Below are 20566 nucleotides of genomic sequence, written 5' to 3'. Positions count from 1 at the left end.
TAGTTAGTTCGTTGATGGTTCTCAGGTGGTGTCCTGCCAGTCTCCCTCCCCCATCCCACCCCAGGGGCTCCACCATAACATTACATCCAACCCAACTCTGGGAACCAGATGACACTATGAAGTCCTCACCGCTGAAGACCATGGGCTGGGCAGAGGAGTGGCCCTCGGGAAAGCGCTCTCGAGCCTTCTTCACCTGGCGTTTGTAATACAGGTAGCCCAGCCGGGTGTGGGTGTACAGGTTATACCTGAAACAAGCAGAGAAAAAAAACAGGTTAAAAGATGGAGACAGAAGGAGAAATGGAACAGCCTTTACGGGTGACAGAGTGACCCATGTACGACTTTGACAAAAGTCCACGGGACAGCTGCAGGCAGGTCACAGCTGTGCACACATCTGGAGCAAGGAAAATGGACAGAACCCGTCCTTCAGTGCTGAGCAACAGCATGTGGTACATCTCGCCACATACAGATGATATCACTTGTGAATGATAAGAGATTCCCCCAACCCCCCTGTCCCATATACTACTAGTGCTGGTGCAGGAGTGATAAGCAGCCGTACGATGCACTAGACTCTCATTACGGATCACCCTTTCCTCATACACTGCCAGCGCTGGTGTAAGAGTGATGAACAGCATGGATGCTGCACTAGTATCTCATTATGGATCACCCTTTCCTCATACACTGCCAGCGCTGGTGTAAGAGTGATGAACAGCATGGATGCTGCACTAGTCTCTCATTATGGATCACCTTTTCCCCATATACTGTCAGTGCTGGTGTAAGAGTGATGAACAGCACGGATGCTGCACTAGTCTCTCATTATGGATCACCCTTTCCTCATACACTGCCAGCGCTGGTGTAAGAGTGATGAACAGCATGGATGCTGCACTAGTCTCTCATTATGGATCACCCTGTCCTCATACACTGCCAGCGCTGGTGTAAGAGTGATGAACAGCATGGATGCTGCACTAGTCTCTCATTATGGATCACACCCTCCCCATCACTGTTCCCTCTAAACTGAGCTGAAGTCCTCCATCTGCATTGCTGCCAGTGGGTGGCACTGCTCCAATATTGTGTTTTCTATAACTAGGAAAAGTCCGTTTTCCTGGAGTCCTGCAGGGTTTGCCTGTCCCTCACTATTGAAGATGTGAAAGTGAAACAACACCCCCTACTGGCAGGACTGTAGGTGGAGGACTCCTGCTCAGCTCATAGGGCACAATGCTCCCCATATACTGCAAACGCTGGTTTAAGAGTAATAAACAGCACGGACGCTGCACTAGCCTCTCACTGTGGATCACCCCAACCCAATATCCTGCCAACACTGGTTTAAGAGTGATAAACAGCACAGATGCTGCACTTGCCTCTCATTATGGATCACCTTTTCCCCATATACTGCCAGCGCTGGTTCAGGTGTAATAAACAGCACAAATGCTGCACTAGTCTCTCACTATGGACTGCCCCCTTCCTATGTTCTGCTGGTTAAATCAGATGTGCTGGGTGACAGACCAATTTCTTTTATCACACTTTCTATGCATAACATATTAAGTCTTTTGCATTGAGCGTATTATTATCTCCCAGTTGGTGAGAGGTCATATGTGTGTGCTCGATGCAAAAAGCTCCTAGCTCTTAAGAGAATCCATTCTCGAGGCTAGAGTAGCAGACTTGGAGGAGCTGAGGAAGACAGGGAGGTCGTAGAGAAGGCCCACCTCCAGTTTGGCAGCACCCTGGTGCACCTGCAAGTAATCTTGTAGCCAGGACCAGCCCACCAGGGGATGAAATATCCTCTTGCACTGAGGATGTGTTTCCAGAAGCTACTGCCCAGGAGGGAAGGGTTAGGATTGCTGTAGTAGTTGGTGATTTGATTATTAGTCATGTAGATAGCTGGGTGGCTGGTGGACGTGAGGATCACCTGGTCACCTGCCTCCCTGGTGCAAAGGTGGCAGACCTCACGCGTCACCTAGAAAGGATTTTAGATAGTGCTGGGGAGGAGCCGGCTGTCTTGGTACATATGAATACCAATGACATAGGAAAATGTGGGAGAGAGGTTCTGGAAGCCAAATTTAGGCTCTTAGGTAGACAGCTCAAATCCAGAACCTCTAGTGTAGCATTTTCCAACATGCTCCCAGTTTCACGCGCAGGGACCAAGAGATAAAGATAAATTATATATTACTAACAATAGTTCTACAAGTTCATTTGAATACCATCCGGTTCAGGTGATTTACTACTCTTCAATTTGTCAAATTGTGCCATTACATCCTCCAGGTTTATAGAGATTTCATTCAGTTTCTCTGACTCGTCAGTTTTGAATACTTGTAAGAAATTTGAAATATGACTGGAAGTCCGTGCTCAGAATGGAACAGAAGGGTTACATATATCCAGGGGCGTATCTGCATGGGGCCACAGGGGCCTGGGCCCCCGCAGATTTCGCTCTGGACCCCTCCCCCGCCTACCGCCGTCAACCCTTCCCCCGCCAGCTGAAGCAATATTTTTAAAAACCGGCAGGAGGAAGCGGACCTCGGGGGTAGGTGACGGCGGTAGGCGGGAAAAGGGTTGACGGCGGTAGGCGGGGGAGGGTTGACGGCGGTAGGAGTGGTGGCGGCCGGGGGGGGGCTATAATGTGCCCCCTCACTCTAGCCCCTGGCCCCCTACCGCCGAACCTCAGATATGCCCCTGCATATATCATGTCTCCTTTTATTAAACAAAAGGTTAATGGCTGTGTTTTGAATCAGTTGTAGCCTCCTACTGTGAGAGACCATAGTAGAGAGAATTATAGCATTTGATTTGGGGAATAACAAGAGCAAGTATTAGTAGTCTAAAAGAGGAGATTTCAAGCACAGAATGAACACAACAAATCTGCTGTAAAGTAAAAACATATTACTACTACTACTACTACTACTATTAAACATTTCTATAGCGCTACTAGACTTACGCAGCGCTGTACAAATGAGCATGAAAAGACAGTCCCTGCTCAACAGAGCTTACAATCTAAATTGGACAGACGAACAGACAGCTAGGGGTGGGGAAATTGCAGTGGTAGGGGTGATAAGTGAGGGTGTTGAGTAAGAGAGTCATGGTTAGGAGTCGAAAGCAGTAGCAAAGAGGTGGGCTTTAAGCCTAGACTTGAAGACAGCCAGAGACTGAGCCTGACGGACCGGCTCAGGGAGTCTATTCCAGGCATAGGGAGCAGCGAGATAGAAGGAACGGAGCCGGGAGTTAGCAGTGGGGGAGAAGGGGGACGACAGGAGACATTTACCTAGCGAACGGAGTTCACGGGGAGGAGTGTAGGGAGAGATGAGAGCGGAAAGGTACTGAGGAGCTGCGGAGTGGATGCACTTGTAGGTCATCCTACAAAAACACATCTACTGACTACAGTAGAAATCTATGGGCGAAAAGATAAAGATGAGTCAAACGTAACCCCCGGGATTCAAATAAAATCACTGAATAGAATGTCTATACCCTGAAGAGGAAGGGTCGCCTTTAGGATCCTTATAACGAGGATAGATGATGGTTTCTTTCCACCTGTCGGGAAAATAGCCACTAGAAGTTACCATACAGAAAAGAAAAGGTAATCGAAGATTCAAAAAGCATTTCAGTAATGTCACTGGAATTGGGTCAGATGATGGAGAAGAAGAATTGACAGAAGAAACTATCCTGACAAGATGGGATATTGGGTGAAGGATGAAAGAGAGGAGGAGAATGTTGGGTTAGGAGGAGATCAAGTGATCGAGGAGGGAGGTCAGGAAGAGATAGAGATGGGCAGTTGTTAGCTAAGGCATCAACCTCATTAAAAAAAAATTAGCAAAGATGTTAGAAGAGGTAGTGGAAACTAAACGGGGTATTTTTACGGCCTAAGGAGGTGATATAGGCAATAGGTTTGCATCACTCTGAACAAGGGAGGAACAATCTTTCCCTTTACCTAGAGCGATCTCATTTTTATAAAATCTAGATCAGTTTATCCCATGCCTTCTTCAATTCCGTCATTGTTTTTGACCCACTGCTTCCAACGGAAGAGCATTCTAAGCATCCACCTCCCTCCCCGTGACAACGTATTTCCCGATGTTGCTTTTAAGTTTCTCTCTTTACAACTTCATCATTTCATGTTCTCTGGCTCTACTGCCTCTCTGTTTTTGGAAAAGGTTGTTTTGTTTCGTACTATGTGAACAACTTAAAAATGTCTGTATCATATCTGTCCTCGTCTCCTCTCCTCAAGGTTGTACATATTCAAGTCTTGAAATATCTTCTCATACTTCCACTGGCACAAACCCCATACACTGAACCGCTTCAAGTCTTTCTCTACCCGTAGTGAGATATGGTCTCCAAAACTGAACACAGTACTCCAAGTACGGCCTCACCAACAACTTGTACAGGGGCATTATCACCTCCTCCCTTCTGCTGGTTATGCCTCTCTCTCTCTGCAGCCTCAAGTCCTTCTGGCTATGGACAACCACCTTATCAGAGTCTCACTACCTTGCGAGCCTCAGAAACTTTCACCTCAACGTCTCCTTCCTGGTCTGGTGCACATCAGTCTCTCACCTCCTTTGGAAGCGAGCCAGGGCCACCACTGCCCCCCCCCCGCCACTCAGGCCGCTGCTACCACTCCTGCCCCCCCCACTCAGGTTCTGCCACTGCCCCCCTTGGGCTCCCCCCCAATCCCCTTCAGCTTCCTGCGTCTGCTCCTCCCTCGGTCTGTCACTCTCCTGCTCCTGTGTACCGGGACCGGCAATCACCTGGATCTCGACACACAGGAGCAGGAGAAAGATCGAGGGAGCAGAACCTTCTGCTGGCACCGGGCCCAGAGAATCTTGCCCCATCCCCAACTCTTGGTGGCCCTGCTTAGCATTAATGTATCATCCTATATTTCTTCACATTAAAGCTTAACTGTCCAGCATAAACCCAAGCTTCTCATTTTCGTAGGTCACTTCTTATGCTTTCCACTCCCTCCAGGGTGTCCACTCTGTTCCCAATCTTCGTATTATCCGCAAAAAGGCACACTTTTCCTTCTAAGACTTCCGTAGTAATGACCGCTTGCCCTTACCAGATTCCACAGATCAGCCACGAACACAATATAATGAAAACTAAGACAGAGCTGAGGGAGAAGCCATTACAGCTCTTAATTAGAACAGAACAGACTGTCTGTGGCACCAGCGGGTGGCAGGAGGGTAGCTCTCTACCCAGGGATATAAGAGCAGAGTCAGCCAAAAATGAATGTCACAAAGCTTCACCAAGTGGGAGGAGAAACAAAGCCCAAGGGGAGATGCCTGAGCTGTGGGAGAACAGCAAAGAGAGCAGCTCTCAGCCACAGGAATTTAAGGAACACTAAGTTATGGAGAGCTCAAGAGGGAGGCAGACTCAGGAGTAATGTCAGGAAGTATTTTTTCAAGGAGAGGCTGGTAGATAAGTGGAATGCCCTCCCGCGAGAGGTGGTGGAGATGAAAACGGTAACGGAATTCAAACATGCGTGAGATAAACACAAAGGAATCCTGTTTAGAAGGAAGGGATTCACGGAATCTTAGTGGAGATTAGGTGGCGACGCTGGTAATTGGGAAGCAAAACCAGTGCTGGGCAGACTTCTACGATCTGTGCCCTGAGAAAGGCAAGGACAAATCAAACTCGGGTATACATATAAAGTATCGCATAGCATGTAAAATGAGTTTATCTTGTTGGGCAGACTGGATGGGCCGTACAGGTCTTTATCTGCCATCATTTACTATGTTACTATCTTTAAGAAGACTGAACAGACTGGACCAACTGGTTACTCAATACTGTCTTTGGTGTTTACCAGTCTCAAACTGTGATGCACGGATCCCTTCCATGTTTTACCACCAAGTACTGCATTAAGGATTTTACAAGGCCTATGGGCTGGTTACCTGTATAAAAGCACCGATTTCTGTAGTGGTGCATTGTGAGTGGTCTGAGTAATCCTTCAATGTATTGGCGTATTTTACGTCGGCAGTACGCACATACTCCAGATAATGTCTGCACTGGCACCTGCATCTTTTGTGAGTCACCCATATCCCAGCTAAGTCCTGGTCTGGAGGTGGGCTGGAGGGCAGGACTGTGCTTAGCTCTCTCAGATTCAAAATCAGCACAAAATGCAAACATTACATTTCCGAGAGTGGCTCCCCTCGGATATGCAGTTTTTACAAAATCCAAAACTGGCCTCTTCGGCTTGTAGGTAGCACTATTTCAATGTGCAAAGCTCCGAGGGCTGCTGCTCTTTTTTTCAGTTTTCCTTTAGAAAATGGTTTCTTCTGATAATTGTGTCACCAAATACACTTTATAAACGCCTCTGACCAGCCTTTTGGTTCTTCGGAATGAACGACTCAAACATCCTATACAAAAGGAGCTCCCTGGCTAGGATTTTGTTCTTAACATCTGGTTACCTTGTGCTTGTTGGCAGTAGGGTTAACCTCTTTAACCCTTTAAAGCTTCAACAGATGGAGCAAAAACATTGATCCCTCCCTCATTTCTGTCACCCCCACCTGCCTGTTCCACATTTTTCCTCTTAGGCTCTTGCAAATCACACACTAATCCAGCGATTACCGAAATTTTTCAGTTCACAGCACCCTTAGAGGCTCATTTTCAAAGCACTTACAAAATTACATATGTCACTATGGAACTCTGTAAGTCTATGTGCTTTGAAAACGAGAAACCTTAGTGTCCCCCGGCCACATAGGTCTCCACCCCCACACACACACATATCATACCCAATATTTCTCCCTCTCTCTCCCATGCACCATCTCTCCATTCACCCCTATGTCCAACATCTCCCCCTCCCCTCACCCCATATACAAGATTTCACCCCTTTGCTGTATTTCTCCCTTCCTCCCCCTCCAACCCATGCCCCTCATTCCTCCTGTTGCATCTCTCCTTCCTTCCTTCCCTCCCCCACCCCACCCACAATTCTCCCTCTGCTTCAACGGGTCCATAAGCTTTAACTTTTAATTTTATTTTAACCTTTTAATTGTGCTTACTATCTCTTTCTCTCTGCCAGCTATGTACAAAATCTCACTCTCTGACGGAGGACCACTGTTTTCCTGCCACACGTGGCTGCGGCAAACTACCGATGACAGCTCAGTTGTGATTGGTCACGGAGTCTGTCTGGTGCCTAAAGGGCCTCACTCCTTGCTTCCCAATCAGGATCGCCCTTTTAGGAGCCAGACAAGCTCCGTGACCAATCATAGCTGAGCTGTCATCGGTAGCTTGCCCCAGCCATGTGTAGCTCACATCAACAAAATAGACTTGTAGAGGGATTATTTTTTTGGGGGGGGGTGGGGGAGCGCTCCCTGCTCCTTCAAACTTGTTCCAGCATTTGGCGTGTGACCCTCCCATCTGCCCCGTGGAACCCCTGTGAGTTCACAGCTGCGCACTGGGGTGCCGTGGCATACAGTTTGGGAAACGCTGCACTAATTTTTTTTTTTTTGTTACATTTGTACCCCGCGCTTTCCCACTCATGGCAGGCTCAATGCGGCTTACATGGGGCAATGGAGGGTTAACTGATTTGCCCAGAGTCCCACTAGCAACATTCCATGTAGAAGTCGGCCCTTGCAGATCACCAATGTGACCGCGCAGGCTTCTGCTTCTGCGAGTCTGACGCAGGACGTCAGACTCACAGAAACAGAAGCCTGCGCAGCCTTCTACATGGAATGTTGCTAGTGGAATAGCAACATTCCATGTAGAATCTCCAATAGTATCTATTTTATTTTGTTACATTTGTACCCCGCGCTTTCCCACTCATGGCAGGCTCAATGCGGCTTACATGGGGCAATGGAGGGTTAACTGATTTGCCCAGAGTCCCACTAGCAACATTCCATGTAGAAGTCGGCCCTTGCAGATCACCAATTTGGCTGCGCAGGCTTCTGCTTCTGTGAGTCTGACGTATGTGCAGGACGTCAGACTCACAGAAACAGAAGCCTGCGCAGCCTTCTACATGGAATGTTGCTAGTGGAATAGCAACATTCCATGTAGAATCTCCAATAGTAGCAACATTCCATCTAGAATCTCCAATAGTATCTATTTTATTTTTGTTACATTTGAACCCCGCGCTTTCCCACTCATGGCAGGCTCAATGAGGCTTACATGGGGCAATGGAGGGTTAACTGATTTGCCCAGAGTCCCACTAGCAACATTCCATGTAGAAGTCGGCCCTTGCAGATCACCAATGTGGCCGCGCAGGCTTCTGCTTCTGTGAGTCTGACGTATGTGCAGGACGTCAGACTCACAGAAACAGAAGCCTGCGCAGCCTTCTACATGGAATGTTGCTAGTGGAATAGCAACATTCCATTTAGAATCTCCAATAGTAGCAACATTCCATGTAGAATCTCCAATAGTATCTATTTTATTTTTGTTACATTTGTACCCTGCGCTTTCCCACTCATGGCAGGCTCAATGCGGCTTACATGGGGCAATGGAGGGTTAAGTGACTTGCCCAGAGTCACAAGGAGCTGCCTGTGCCAGAGGTGGGAATCGAACTCAGTTCCTCAGGACCAAAGTCCACCACCCTAACCACACACCCCCTCCCCAAAAGGTTTGTAATAATCCAATAAGCCAAAAGAGCTAGTGAGGCTGTCATCCAAAATATCCAGCCTCCATGCTGTCCTTAACATGGGGGCAGTTACAGGGGGCCACAACTTTCTTGGAAGCCAGATGTAGCCATGTCAGCACCCTCAGGTTTATATTTTCCCTTCTTGCCTATTAGATTCCATATGATTGAGCTGAAGCTAAAGCCCCCCCCCCCTCCCTAATTCTACCAGTTATCCACATACCATTTGCTCTGTGTCTGTCACATCTACTCCCCCCCCTTCCCAGTCTGTGACCATTCTAGGCGTCTTCTCTCTTCACCCCTCTCCCCCCCCCCAACACTGTGATTAGTCCAGGCGTCTATTCTCTTACCCTCCCCCATCCAGTAAATTTTACCCTGACCTTTTCTTCCTTCAAGACCCCAGCACCTGAATTTCCCTTTCTGTGGCAACTTTCACTTTTCTGCACCTTTCAAATATTTAACAGTGTGTCATTGCCCCTGACCCCCCCCCCCCCACACCAACTTCTTCCCTCCAGAAAGTACACACTGTGCTCTGCTGTAATTCCCCTTAAATGTGGTCAGTAGAAATGACTCATTGATTTTCAATTTCCTAAGCCTTTCTTTGCATGGATTCGGTTGCAGGCTCTGTATTTATTTATTGCACTTGTATCCCACATTTTCCCACCTATTTGCAGGCTCAACGTGGCTTACAAAGACCTGTTATGGCATCGCCATTCCAGGGTAAAAGATACAGTTGGTGTTACAAAAAGATTGAGGATGATGAAAAAGAACTAAGCAGACAGTAAATAGACAGAAGACTTTCAGAATAAAGGTGGAGTGTTGAAGTGTTGCAATTAAGCTATGGATTAATTCCTCTTATTATTATTATTCTAGAGCTCCATCCTTTTAAGTCTTTAAAGATCCAGCCTCCAGAACCGAACACAAGGGCTGACGCAAATAGTTGTTTGTTGGAATGTATTGTATTTTGCATGCATTGCCTGTCACCTATTATTTCTCTGTGATTACTCTGTGACCTCTGATGTGAATTACTTAGAGAGGTCACACAGCTATGCAACTTCCTGTGGGGGTTAGACACAGCAGATGCAGCACATGCAGCACATGGAGCACATGGAGCTCATGTTCTCTCCTAACCTGAGAGGATCTATGGTGGTGTGAGCATCCATTACCATCTAAGCACATGGAAGGAGCTGATAATACAAATGTATAGTAATATGTATATATAAGCCTGTCTGATTATAATCTAACTACAAACTGTGAGTAAACAGATGTTTTGTTACTTCAACTTTAAAGTGACTCAGCAGTGAATTATTCAGGGGTGAATGAGAGAGAGATGAAGAAAGAAATTAACATTTCTAAAGCTGAAGCTGTGTGTACTAAAATCTGCTAATTATTTACTACAAATAATCCAACAAAAGGGTTATGGGCCCAGGGCTCAGGAATTGAAAAAGAAGAGAAATATTACCAGGCAGAAAAAAAAAGGCCACATTTTTCTCTTAAGTTTTAAAGGAAAGATTCAGTCTGTCTCTCTCTCCCCCACACAGCAGACAGAAGGCTAAGAAAATGGCTGAGGGAGGAAATTCACCATTTTTCTATTCTCTCAAGGTGCCTAAATTAACTGAGTTTAATTATCAGCAGTGGGAACTAAGATTCATATGTCTCCTTCGAGCAAAAGGATTACATATATGCTTAGACCAAGACAGAACAGCTGAAAATATGGCTGAATGGGACAATGCAAACTATTATGTGAAGTGCATGCTTTTGGAAGCTCTCTCAGAGAAACAAGCCATATTAGTGGAGGGAAAAGATACACCAAAGGACATTTTATATAAACTGAGAACTATGTATGCAACTACATATGCAAAGCAGCAACCAATTTGGCTGGCAGAGTTGAATGAAACCAAATTAAGGGATAAAAGTAAATGTAATGATCACATTATGCATCTTATGTCTTTATTTCAAAAGCTAGAACTTTCTGGAATTCCCATGTGTGATGCATTGAAAAGAGCATTTCTTTTTACCTCACTATCAAAGAAGTTTGATGTTTTTAGGTCTGTAAATGAGGCCATTGAAGGGCAATCTTTTGAACAGGCAACATCAAAACTAAGGCAGGAATGCATAATAAATGATTCTGAGGAGATGTGTTCTCAAAGCAAGTCAGAGAGAAATGAAACAAATTTCTTGGCAAAGAACAGAGGAAGGCGGAGCTATGGGAAAACTCCACCCAAGGGCAAGCTGATTTGCTACTCATGTGGAAAGGAGGGACATGTATCTAAATGGTGTAAGGAAACACAAAACACTCCCTCTAACTCACCTAAGCCAATGGAACTAAAGAATTTTCAAACCAGGAAATGTATGAAGGACAAAGATAAACACAAGGGCTTTCTAATGACAGAAAAATCTTTGACTATGGTAAATAATAATTCAAATGAAAGTACTTGGATTTTGGATTCGGGGAGCACATGCCATTTAACCAATTGTAAGGATTTCTTTCAGGAAATGTGTCCAGAGGAAGGTATTCTTAAAACTGCAAACGCAGGGACTGCTAAGATCCAAGCAAAAGGTATTGGATTCTTAAAATGCAAAGTATCTAATGAAGTTAAAGAAATTCCTGTAAGTGATGTCTTGTATATTCCCCAAGCAGTTTGCAATATGCTTAGTGTATCTACATTAGATAAGAAGGGATTTGTGATTCATTTTGAAAATAGTAAGTGCACAATCTCTAAAAATGATGAAGTGTATGCTGAAGCTTTTATGCATAATGATGTTTATAAGCTGAACATTTCAGGTGAAGCCTCACATATGGCGCAAGTAAGGAAGAATGATGGTAAATGTAGTCTGGAAATCTGGCATCGCCGCCTGGGACATCGTGATTCTAAGGTGATCCAGGATCTTTACAGTAAGCAACTGGCCACCGGCATTCAGATAAGTGCAGATGCTGGTAAAATGGAGAAATGCATAGACTGTGTTACTCAAAAAGGTGTGAGACCCTCATTTCCTGCATACACAGGAAATAGGAGTAATAAAGTGCTGGACTTAATACACAGTGACTTATGTGGACCGTTTAATATCCCATCATTGGGAAATAACAGATTTGTGCTAATATTCTTGGATGATTTCTCTAGATATTGTGTGGCCTATTTGCTGAAAGAGAAAAGTCAAGTCACAGACATGCTGAAGAAATACGTAGCCATGGTGAGCAATAAATTTGAAAGAAAACCAAAGGTTCTTCAGACCGACAATGGTGGTGAGTTCACTTCACAAAGCATGTGCACATTTCTAGAACAAGAAGGCATTCAGCATATCACAACAGTAGCTTATACACCAGAGCAAAATTCTGTTGCAGAGAGAAATTTAGGTCACTTGTGGAAATGACCAGATGTATGCTGTCAGATAGCAATCTCCCTAAAAGACTATGGGGGGAAGCCATTCTCACAGCAGTGTACCTACAAAACAGAATGCCAACTAAAGGCGCTGAGCGCACACCACATGAGACATGGCATGGTAGGAAGCCAAACCTGTCACACATAAGAACATTTGGAAGTACAGCATATGCTCATGTACCAAAGCAAAGAAGGCATAAGCTGGATTCCACAACAGAAAGGGGCATTTTAGTTGGCTATACTCCAGGACACAAAGGATATAGAATTTTGAATCTGAAAACTGGCATTGTTGGCATAAGACATGTTACATATTTTGATGAAAACAAAAGGGTTGATAAAGGCTGGATTATCCCAGATGAGCCTTATCATCCAGAATATGAAACTAGAACCATAATAGACATGCCAGTGTATATAAATGCCATACCAAGGCAGATGTCTGAAAGCAACTCACCTGTATCTAATGAGGAACAGGCAGAGGAAGCAGACACAGAAAGGATCATTGAAGAAGACAGTACAGTTGGAGAAGGGGAATCAATTGGAGAAGAACTCTCAGATTTAGAGGATGCGGAAAGGTCAGACCAACCTGTTGTCAGACGCTCATCCAGGGAAAACAAAGGTGTTCCACCCCCAAGACTGTCTTACCTAACAAAGTCAGCAGAAGCTCAAGAGCCCTTAACATGGGATGAGATTGAGAAAATGCCAGCAGAAGAAGCTGCTGAATGGCGTAAAGCTGCACAAGAAGAAATTGATGCATTGGATAAAAATAATACTTGGATTCTTACAAAATTACCTCCTGGCAAGAAAGCTATAGGATGCAAATGGGTATTCAAGTTAAAAAGGAATGCACAAGGAAAGTGGAAAGGTATAAAGCCAGATTAGTCGCAAAGGGATATCTTCAAAATATGGAGAAGATTTTGATGAAGTGTTTGCACCTGTAGTGAAACACACGACAATCAGAACACTTCTGAGCATTGCAGTCTCAAAAGGCATGCAAGTCAAACACATTGATGTGAAAACAGCATTTCTTCACGGAGATATAACTGAAGACTTGTACATGGAACAGCCAACAGGTTTCATAAATACAAAACAAAGACAGCTAGTGTGTAAATTAAACAAAGGTCTTTATGGATTAAAGCAAAGTGCAGAATGTTGGAATGATAAATTGCATGAAATATTGACAAATTTAGGATTTAAGCAAGGTGAAGCAGATAAATGCTTGTACACTAGGTGCACAAATGGACAATATGCATACATTTTAGCTTTTGTTGATGATCTGCTCATTGCAAGCAAAAGTGAGCAAGAGTACAAGGACATTGTAAAGTGTTTAAACCACAATGTTGAGATAAAAGAACTTGGTAATGTGTCATACTATCTTGGTATAGAAATTGAGAAACAAAATGATGGTTCTTATCTTCTAAGCCAGAAGCAGAAAATAAATGAGCTTATTGAAAGTTTAGGTATGCAAGATGCCCAAGTTGTAAGCACTCCCATGATCACTGATTTTCTGAAGGATGAAACAGTAAGAGAACCTTTACCAGATAACATCCAATATAGATCAGCCATAGGTAAGCTTTTATATCTAGCTACCACATACAGGGCTGATATAGCAAATGCAGTAGGAATTTTGAGCAGAAGGGTCAGCTCACCTACCAAATCAGATTGGACTGCAGTTAAAAGGATGGTAAGGTATTTAAAGGGTACCATTGATTGTAAATTAAAGATTTCAGCCAATAGTAATCCAAAACTAATATGTTACTGTGATTCAGATTGGGCAGGGGATCATTCTGATTATAAATCCACAAGTGGATATGTGTTTATGTATGGAAATGTACAAATTTCATGGGCCAGTCATAAACAAAGTATTGTGAGTCTGTCTTCTACAGAAGCTGAATACGTGGCCGTATCGGAAGCGTGCAGAGAACTGATGTGGATTGAAAAACTTTTGCTGGATTTTGGAATAGCTGAACAGAGACCAATCCAGATAATGGAAGATAATCAGAGCTGCATCCGACTGTCACAGAATGACAAGGTTCAGTCACGCACCAAGCACATCGCAACGAAATACCACAACGTGCGAGAGTTGGCGAAAGAAGGGGTCATCAGTCTACACTATTGTCACACCAGTGAGATGACAGCTGACATCATGACCAAACCGTTACCCAGAGAACATTTTGTGAATTTGCGTATAAAGCTTGGACTTTGTATGAATAAATAATTGCATGACAGTTATGCATGAGAAGGGGTTTGTTGGAATGTATTGTATTTTGCATGCATTGCCTGTCACCTATTATTTCTCTGTGATTACTCTGTGACCTCTGATGTGAATTACTTAGAGAGGTCACACAGCTATGCAACTTCCTGTGGGGGTTAGACACAGCAGATGCAGCACATGCAGCACATGGAGCACATGGAGCTCATGTTCTCTCCTAACCTGAGAGGATCTATGGTGGTGTGAGCATCCATTACCATCTAAGCACATGGAAGGAGCTGATAATACAAATGTATAGTAATATGTATATATAAGCCTGTCTGATTATAATCTAACTACAAACTGTGAGTAAACAGATGTTTTGTTACTTCAACTTTAAAGTGACTCAGCAGTGAATTATTCAGGGGTGAATGAGAGAGAGATGAAGAAAGAAATTAACATTTCTAAAGCTGAAGCTGTGTGTACTAAAATCTGCTAATTATTTACTACAAATAATCCAACAGGTGTTACAAAAAGATTGAGGATGATGAAAAAGAACTAAGCAGACAGTAAATAGACAGAAGACTTTCAGAATAAAGGTGGAGTGTTGAAGTGTTGCAATTAAGCTATGGATTAATTCCTCTTATTATTATTATTCTAGAGCTCCATCCTTTTAAGTCTTTAAAGATCCAGCCTCCAGAACCGAACACAAGGGCTGACGCAAATAGTTGTGCATTAGAGCCGTGTGTCAGTGGTGAGCACACGGCTTCTAACGAGAAAGCTTTGCCTGCCGATGCAGTAGGCTAATGATATACAAACTGAAACACGCACAACGTGTGTGTTTAATCAGGATAAGCCGACTAGACTTGCTCACAAGGTCCGGCACTGAAGCCGGCTAGTACTATGCACATCTCTGAGCAAAATGAAAGCATCAGCCAGGGGCGGACAGACCATTCGGGGCCCAGAGCAGTTGAGGAGCAGGGCCATGCCAAGGGTCTGTGGCGCCCCCCCCCCCCCCCCGCCCCATGAAGGTGATCGCTGCCCTCCCGCTCCCTGAGCCATGTCCCAACTGCCCGCCCTCTTCTCCCCCTCCCAAGATCCCTTTTAAATTTACCTCCGTCCGGCAGCGAAGGCGCAGCATCAGTGAAGGAGGCGGTGCTCCCGACATCTCTAGTCTTCCCTTCGCTCAATGTCCCGCCTTCTTCTGACGTCATTTCCTTGACGTCAGAAGAAGGCGGAACACTGAGCAAAGGGAAGACTAGTAGAGACGTCGGGAGCGCCGCCTCCTTCACTGACGCTACGCCTTCGTTCGCTGCCGGAGGTGAATTTAAAAGGGATCTTGTTGGGGGGGGGAGAAGAGGGCGGGCAGTTGGGACATGGAAGAGGGCGAGGTAAGCATGGCGCGGCGGGGCGCCCCCCAGAGGACGGCGCCCTCCTGCCGTGCTTACCTCACTTACCGTGTTGGCACGGCCCTGTTGAGGAGCCCAGTGCTTCCGCCCCATATGACCCACATCTCTGTTCCCTCCATTCCCAGGTTTGACACTCCCCCTCTCTCTCACCCCCTCCCCGGCATCTCCCCCCCCCACTCTGTTCCCTCCATTCCCAGATCTGACACTCCCTCTCTCTCTCACCCCGGCATCTCCCCCCCCCCTCTGTTCCCTCCATTCCCAGGTCTGACACTCCCCCTCTATCTCACCCCCTCCCCAGCATCTCCCCCCCCCCCCCACTCGTTTACCTTAAATGTTCTCTTCTCCACACAGGGTTCCGGAATAGGCTGTCTGCTGCTGGCCAGAACCTTCTCTCTGCCACAGCCCGCCCCTTTCTGATGTAATTTCCTGCTTCCGCTAGGGCAGGCTGTGGCAGAGAGAAGGTTCCGGTCAATGGCGGACAGCCTATGCCAGGATCCTGTAAGGAGAACGGAACTGTTGAGGTAAATGCAGTGGAGGGGGGAGGGGTAGGAGAGCCGAACCTGGGGACGGAGCAGAGAGGGGGAGCTGTAGGCCTTGGGAGGGAGAGAAATGTTGGACCTGGGGAAGGGAGGGAGGACGATAGAGATCTTGGACCCGGTTGTGGGGGAGGGGGCAGAGATGATGGAGCTGTCGAGGGAGGGGGAGAGATGATGCACCCAGGAGAAGGGAGAAGCAGAGAAAGAAAGAGAGAGAGAGATGTTGGAAGGGGGGGGGGCATTAGATGTTGTATCTGGAGAGGGGGAAGGAGAGATATGATGGATCTGGAGGGATGGAGACCCTTATTGCCCAGGGGCTCAGGTCCCTGTCAGTCCACCCCTGGCGTTAGAACACATCTACATATGTGCTGGAATGTTATTTTGTGGATAATTGTCAGCGTCACAAAAATTTCTTGCACATAAAGTTTATGCAATGCCAATATTAATGCTCAGAACAACATTCTGCTCAGAGTGTGTGCTGAAGCCTCACTCCTGTTCTGTTTTAAAAGTTGTGGGGCACGGTTACGCTCCTCTCAAACTGTATTGAAGAAGAATAAAAGAATCCTTCTACACCTCCTCAGACCTGGAGTCCTCCTAAGAACATAAGAATAGCCATACTGGGTTAGACCAATGGTCCATCTAGTCTAGTATCCTGTTTCCTACAGTAGCCAATCCAGGTCACAAGTACCTGGCAGAAACCCAAATAGCAGGAACATTCTATTCAGAATCTCAAAGAGTTGCAACATTCCATGCTAACAATCCCGGGACAAGCAGTGGCTTGTCTGTCTCAATAACAGACTATGGACTTTTCCTCCAGGAACTAGTCCACACCTTTTTTAAACCCAGATACGCTAACCTCTGTTAGCACATCCTCCGGTTGATGTAGCGTATCTAGATTTTCAGAAAGCTTTTGATAAATTTCCTCATGAGAGAATCCTGAGAAAATTAAAGAGTCATGGGATAGGAGGCAAGGTTCTGGTGTGGATTAGGAATTGGTTACTGGGCAGAAAACAGAGAGTACGGTAAAAGGTCATTCCTCTCAATGGAGGAGGGTGAACAGTGGAGTGCCACTGGGATCTGTACTGGGACCAGTGCTATTTAACATATTTATAAATGATATGGAAATCGTAACGAAGAGTGAGGTGATCAAATTTGCAGATGATACAAAACTATTCAAGGTTGTTAAAACACGTTCAGACTGTGAAATATTGCAGGAAGACCTTAGGAAATTGGAAGACTGGGCATCCAAATGGCAGATGAAATTTAATGTGGACAAATGCAAAGTGATGCACATTGGAAAGAATAATCCGAATCATAGTTACCTGATGCCAGGTTCCACCTTGGGGGGTCAGCGCTCAAGAAAAAGATCTGGGTGTCGTTGTAGATAATATGCTGAAATCTTATGCTCAGTATGCAGTGGCAGCCAAAAAGGCAAATAGGCTGCTAGGAATTATTAGGAAAGGGATGGTGAATAAGACCGAAAATACTATAATGCCTTTGTATCGCGCTCCATGGTACGTCCACACCTTTAGTATTGTGTTCAGTTCTGGTCACTGTATCTCAAAAAAAGATATAGCAGAATTAGAAAAGGTTCAAAGAAGAGTGAACAAAGGAGTCTGGGTATTTTATCAGTGTGCTGGGAGGTGGGGCAGGTGGTTGGGAGGCGGGGATAGTGCTGGGCAGACTTATACGGTCTGTGCCCTGAAGAGGACAGGTACAAATCAAAGTAGGGTATACACAAAAAGTAGCACACATGAGTTGTCTTGTTGGGCAGACTGGATGGACCGTGCAGGTCTTTTTCTGCCATCATCTACTATGTTACTATGATAAAGGGAATGGAACTCCTCTCGTATGAGGAAAGGCTAAAGAGATTAGGGCTCTTCAGCTTGGAAAAGAGATGGATGAGGGAAGATACGATTGAGGTCTACAAAATCCTGAGTGGTGTAGAACGAGTAGAAGTAAATCGATTTTTTACTCGTTTCAAAAGTACAAAGACTAGGGGACACTCGAGAAAGTTAGATGGAAATACTTTTAAAACAAATAGGAGGAAATATTTTTTCACGCAACGAATAGTTAAGCTCTGGAACTCTTTGCTGGAGGATGAGGAAACAGTGGTTAGTGTGCCTGGGTTTAAAAAAAGGTTTGGACAGATTCCTGGAGGAAAGTCCATAGTCTGCTACTGAGACAAACATTGGAAGCAACTGCTTGCCCCGGGATTGGTAGCAACTAATTCGGTTTCTGCCAGGTACTTGTGACCTGGCTTGGCCACTGTTTGGAAAACAGGATGCTGGGCTAGATGGACCACTGGTCTGACCCAGTCTGGTTACTCTTATGTTCTGACTATGTGAATATTTCATCACTGTTTCATTAAGGACATTTGTAAACTTTGTTTTAATTTGTTTATCCAGTCCTTACACGCACATAGTTTTGCTTTTTAAACCCAAAAGTGAATCCTAAGGGTGGCTGAATAATTAGGCATAAACTGTGTTGTTGTTTGGGGTTTTTTTTTTTTTGTTTCTTTGTTTTTTTATACTTTACTTGTTTTGGACTGCTTTGGGTCCTGCTGATCTGTACATCTGCTGTCTGGAATTTTGGAAGATGGAAATGAGAAAATAAAAATTACATTTTGGATGTACTCTGTAGAAGTTGTTTACTTTTGCAATGTGTTTGGATGCCTGTTCTGGTGTGTGCATGTGATAATATTTGAATAAATGTCTATACTTATGGCTATGATTTCTGAACATGCGGCATCATTAAAGGACAGACTTTTAAATGCCCAGCTGGGTATATATGGTAATCTCATCTTTGTTAAATGTTTCAGACATATCCATGCACTTGCTCCCATGATGTAACTGAATTCTATTATTCTGTCTCACTAAACCTCATGGACCTGCCTCCCAGAAATGCCATAAGATCAGCCCGCAAATTTCTCAATCTGCACTTCCCCAGCTGTAAAGGACTGAAATACAAGCCGATACACGCTTCCACCTTCTCTTACATGGGCACGCAGCTGTGGAATGCATTACCTACAGCCCTGAAAACTATCGACGAAATGACTAACTTTCGCAAATCTCTAAAGACACATCTCTTCAACAAGGCATACAAAGATAACCCATAACCGTACAAAACTACCGCACCAACCCATCCAGTTATTAAAATCCACCTTCTATACTAACCTGCCTAACACCTTCCCTCTTTCTTCTCATTACCAATTGTACCTAAGATCCTGGAATGACTATGTCATAACAAAACTCTGGAAGCCACATTGAGCCTGCAAATAGGTGGGAAAATGTGGGATACAAATGCAATAAATAATCAAACATATAAACGGCGAGTGACCGACTCACTCGCAAATGCGCAGTAGAGACTTCCTTCTCTGTCCCGCCCCCACGTCAATATGTGATGACGAGGGCGGGACAGAGAGGGAAACTGCACCGCCGAGGTTGATACCGCTCCCCCCCCACCCGCGGTCGCCGCTACCGTTACCCCCCCACACACACCCGGCCCGGGCCCTCTCTCCGCTACTAAACTTACACATCCATTCGCCGGAACGCAGCACGCACATCAGCTGAGCTGCCGTCGGCCTTCCTTCCCTGCCTGTGTCCCGCCCTCGCTGACGTTACGTCACAGGAGGGCGGGACACAGGCAGAGAAGGAAGGGCCGACGGCAGCTCAGCTGATGTGCGTGCTGCGTTCCGGCGAATGGATGTGTAAGTTTAGTAGCGGAGAGAGAGAGGGCCCAGGCCGGGTAGAGGGATGGCGGCGACTCCGGGGGGGGGGGGGGGGAACGGTAGCGACCTCGCGGGGAGGGAGGGGGAAGGAAGGAAGGAAGGAAACCACAATACCAGCCCGTTTTTACGGGCTCAACGGCTAGTAATAATAATAAAATGTAAGCCACACTGAACCAGAGTTTGCTTGGGATAATGTGGGATATAAATGTAAAAAAAAAAAAAAATCCTTTATCCTCCACTTTTTAAGACACTGCCTATCCAGCTGGATGGTGATGGCACAATGAAAGTAAGTTTGATCCAGTGAAGACTAACTCCAAATAACCTGTTCCTTAGCTGGACCCTAGTATTACCATATTGAAAATGTGATCATACCATGTCTCTGTGGTTATGTTCCACTAATAAGTTAAACAATTAACTGGCTATTTTGAGGATTATATAACCTTTGGATGCATGACTAGGAACAAAAACATACACTTATTTCTCCAATATCACAATTCCTCATGTCAGGAAGTATTTTTTCACGGAAAGGAAGTGGATAAATGGAATGCTGTCCCGCAGGAGGTGGTGGAGATGAAAACGGTAATGGAATTCAAACATGCGTGGGATAAACACAAAGGAATCCTGTTTAGAAGGAATGGATCCATGGAATCTTAGCGGAGATTGGGTTGCAACGCCGGTAATTGGGAAGCAAAACCTGTGCTGGGCAGACTTCTACGGTCCACGCCCTGATCGTGACTGAAAAGATAGGGATGGGCTGGAGTGTAAATTTTAAGGGGCTTCGACGTTA

The 20566-nt window shown here is 45.3% G+C and overlaps 1 protein-coding gene across 1 annotated transcript in view; it reads right to left on the bottom strand.

Moving 5' to 3' along the window:
* Positions 1–20566, bottom strand: part of LOC115473985 (probable hydrolase PNKD) — a 152127-nt gene that overhangs the window by 94375 nt on the left and 37186 nt on the right. Inside the window, exon 2 of the mRNA XM_030209227.1 lies at positions 130–245. Within this exon, the coding sequence (XP_030065087.1) occupies positions 130–245 (116 nt within the window). The remainder of the gene's footprint in view (positions 1–129; positions 246–20566) is intronic.

Source organism: Microcaecilia unicolor, chromosome 7 (assembly GCF_901765095.1).
Source record: "Microcaecilia unicolor chromosome 7, aMicUni1.1, whole genome shotgun sequence".
NCBI lineage: Eukaryota > Metazoa > Chordata > Amphibia > Gymnophiona > Siphonopidae > Microcaecilia > Microcaecilia unicolor.
The sequence above is the reverse complement of the archived record's forward strand: the minus strand, read 5'-3'. Positions and strand labels throughout refer to the sequence as shown.